The sequence below is a fragment of the Anarhichas minor genome, unplaced genomic scaffold (assembly GCF_050575085.1).
Source record: "Anarhichas minor isolate MPS153535 unplaced genomic scaffold, ASM5057508v1 ptg000058l, whole genome shotgun sequence".
Classification (NCBI taxonomy): Eukaryota; Metazoa; Chordata; class Actinopteri; order Perciformes; family Anarhichadidae; genus Anarhichas; species Anarhichas minor.
The window spans coordinates 4,225,072-4,228,683 of NW_027466504.1; the positions used below are offsets into that span (position 1 = coordinate 4,225,072).

Below are 3,612 nucleotides of genomic sequence, written 5' to 3' on the forward strand. Positions count from 1 at the left end.
GAAGGTTGGGAACCAACATAAAAAAAAAGAAAAAACGACTGTTATAGAATAGTCTAATTGCAGTTTTACAGTCAGCTCTATCATCTATCAATAAGTGTGTGTTCTTGGCAGCTCTCCCAACACACCCAGCTGCTGAGGGTCACTGATAACCCTTCGCGGTCTCCCTGACACATCACACACATTTTGTGCCCCTATTGTACCGCTCTAAAGACACAATTCACGCAGCCACAGCGTCCCGGTGCCAGATCAATACTGCACACAGACGTTTTTTTGTTCCTCAGGTGGGTCCAGGCTTTAGCTTCCAGGGTCCATCCCTTGGACCTCAGCCTGTGACAGAGGCGTCGCTGTGATAACACAGAGCCGCTTAATGGTTAGCCCAAGATCCACACACACACACACACACACACACACACACACACACACACACACACACAGGGAAGCGGAGGGATTATAAAAGCACAAGGACCCATATGCTGCCCGGGGATGGAGGCGAGAAAGCTAAATGCGAGAGGAACTCGAGGTGGTAATGACCAAGGTGAGAATTATTACTGTGTTTAATTTATGATGTTAAGCAATTGTGGAAGGCCACACTTTGAGGCACAGTATGGCGTCTGTTGGCATTGCATCCTAATCTCAGTTGAAGTCTACCAAGTGATGGAGTTTTGATTCAATGCTATTATGAGACCATTGTTGACTTTTTTTTTTAGTCACCTAGTTGATTTGTTCATGGTGAATGGCACTTTCGTTGTATAGCGCAGAGTGAAAACCTGTTGAAGATTCTCCAAGCCTTTCACTGGGCTAAACTGGGCTCTAAGGCTGTTAATCCAGAGTAGAGCATGTACACTATGGGACGGAACAGGACTGTATGTGCGCACTGGAGAGCCGGTATTTTAGTGTGGGGAAGAAAATCTAGATAAAAAAAGAGAAGTAAATTGTACTTCCATTAAATTGTTTTGTAATAACATTTTATTGTATCCTCTTTTTTTTTAAATTGAGATCATGGGAATACTGTGTTTTCTCTATCAAGAGAGTTATATAAGAGCTATGGTTCCACCCATTTAAAAGCAATCAAAAGAGACATTAAAGATGAATTGTTTGGACTGGAGAATTCTGTGATTAACATTTCTATAAGAAAATACATCTCATTGTAATTGCTGCAGTGATTAATAAACTTACGCTACGGTTTTCTTAGGCACCAGTTTTGGTCACCATGCTTCAACGGCATCGTCGAAAAACAAAAGTGGGAGCAACGAATAATCCCAATGCAAACAAGCCAATAAAATTCAAAGCGTGTCATGTCAAGCTGCTATCACTCCCAAAAATAACTGACAGTTTATTTTAAATACAGGGTCCAAGAACATCCAAGAACTACTGTAAATCTGTCATTAATGTAAATCTAAATTGTAAATTTGTAAATAACCTTAAAATTCTTTAAATCAGCTTGTTTTGATTATCAAAAGAGATTTGAGAGACAGAACATTTTACATTTTAAACATGATAAACAATCCAGGTAGATCTGAAATGTTATAAACAAATATTTATCACAACTGCTTGTAGGTTGGGAACCAACATTAAAAAAAAACTAAAAAAACGACTGTTATACCATAGAATAGTCTAATTGCAGTTTTACAGTCAGCTCTATCATCTATCAATAAGTGTGTGTTCTTGGCAGCTCTCCCAACACACCCAGCTGCTGAGGGTCACTGATAACCCTTCGCGGTCTCCCTGACACATCACACACATTTTGTGCGCCTATTGTACCGCTCTAAAGACACAATTCACGCAGCCACAGTGTAAATCTAAATCGATGTCATTACATCCCTAATGTGGCACAACAGTAAAGTATGGCCATGGTTTGAATTATGATCAGCTGAGAAACATAAATTATTAGATTCATATTTTCAACATGTACGGAATGTGCGACACCTGTCACTGAAACAATTTAGCATATCCGTGTAGTCATTTTACTTTTATTTTAGTATTTTAACTTAAGAAGTTTACTTAACTTAAAGGGGTAGTTCAACATTTTGGGACATTCGCTTATTCGTTTTCTCGCAAAGAGGGAGATGAGAAGATTGGCTTATAGCTTAACATAACAATTGACGCTGACTGGCTCCGTCCAAAGTTAACGGCCTCTCAGGTCTTTTAAAGGTCTTTTAATTCTCCACCCTCGAAATGATCATTTGTTTACCAATTACACACGCAGTGAAGAAAAAAAAATGTCCCGCCATGCCTCCTCGGTGAACGGAGAAAACTAAAATAGAGAAAAATTCTGAACGCCAATACTATATCAAAACTTGTTTAGAAACTCACACAACTCGTGGAGTATAATCCAAGTCTCACTTTGTGCATAACCATACTCACTACTCCCCAGACACATCCATCTTTACTAAAAAAAGAAAGCATGGACGAGGAGCGCGTCTGTGCAAGCGTGAGACTATGCGGAGGTACAAAGGTTTCTTCAGGAAGGTAACGCGGGGTGTGTATTTGATATACAAATGGTCATTTTGATGGTGAAGTTTTCCCTCACTTATTAACATATCTCAAGAACAAAAACTGTAAAATAAAAATGGCAATTTGTTGGTTTATGGGTTTTGTGTGTCAAACACAATATTTGGGGCGGGAACCTTTTAAAGTCTTGTACTTTCCGTGAGGTTGCCAGACAATCAATGGATCTATGCCTGGCTCAAAGCACTTTTTATTTTTTCACCCTGTAGATTGATTCTTTCACTTTATAACATTTCAAAACATAGAGAATCTTTGCTAACGTTAAAATCGTGTTAGTGTACCATCACATGTTTGTTTTTTCCCACATTTTGAAAATCTTACAAAAAACAGCCAAAAACGTCGTGTAAATAACAGCTTCTTTGTGACAGGGACTGGTGCTGATGACGGAGCCTCAGCAGCACCGAGTCGTCCTCTCACTACCGCAGCTCGTCTCTACGTGTATGCACTGCATGGCTGCCTCTGTGAGGTGGCCTTCACTGCCGTGTGTGACTGGTGCAGCACCCAGGACAGTAGGCTGGCGGGCCACAGCAGCCTGTGGGCGCTGCCCATGTACGCCATCGCCATCTACCTCATTGAGGTCCTGAGAGCCCGGCTGCTGGCTCGCCGTCTACCACTACCAGCGCGTCTGGCGGCCTACACCATGTTCATCTACCTGTGGGAGTTCAGCTGGGGGGCGGGGCTGAGTTTGCTGGGGGCCTGTCCCTGGGACTACTCAGGTTACAGCTACAACCTGGGAGGACTGGTGACTCTGGAGTACGCTCTGCCCTGGACGGTGGCAGCATTCATAGCTGAGCAGCATGTGATCGGGAACACTCTGAGGATAAGACTGCACAACTGAATGGATACCAGTCTGGAAAACTGCACTTCCAAAAGCAACTACAAAGCATTTATGGACATTGTTTTTGACATATTGATTTTTAAAAAGGTTTAAAAAGCATGTTGCACGTCCCTGAGTTGTGCCAATAAATCTAACAATGTTTTAATTTCAATCTGTGAGCGTTTTTCTTTCTCTTGCTGATTAAAATAAGACGGGACCATTGCATACTAGGAAAACTGTTTTGGTAGCGTAATGTATGACAGCTTTAAAGTAATAGTATGGCCTTT

General features: G+C 41.5%; 1 protein-coding gene across 1 annotated transcript; it reads left to right on the forward strand.

The window, feature by feature from the left end:
• Positions 1–411: 411 nt before the first annotated feature.
• Positions 412–3,346, forward strand: LOC142932804 (transmembrane protein 229B-like). Its single transcript, XM_076076878.1, has 2 exons — positions 412–535; positions 2,877–3,346. The coding sequence occupies exons 1-2, from the start codon at positions 484–486 to the stop codon at positions 3,344–3,346; spliced, it is 522 nt and encodes a 173-aa protein (XP_075932993.1). The 5' UTR covers positions 412–483.
• Positions 3,347–3,612: the final 266 nt, after the last annotated feature.

Bases quoted from the DNA above. Each gene is read 5' to 3' on its own strand.
- LOC142932804 (XM_076076878.1), top strand. From the start codon at position 484: ATGGAGGCGAGAAAGCTAAATGCGAGAGGAACTCGAGGTGGTAATGAC. The intron at 536-2,876 runs GTGAGAATTATT...TCTTTGTGACAG, and splicing joins TCGAGGTGGTAATGACCAAG to GGACTGGTGCTGATGACGGA.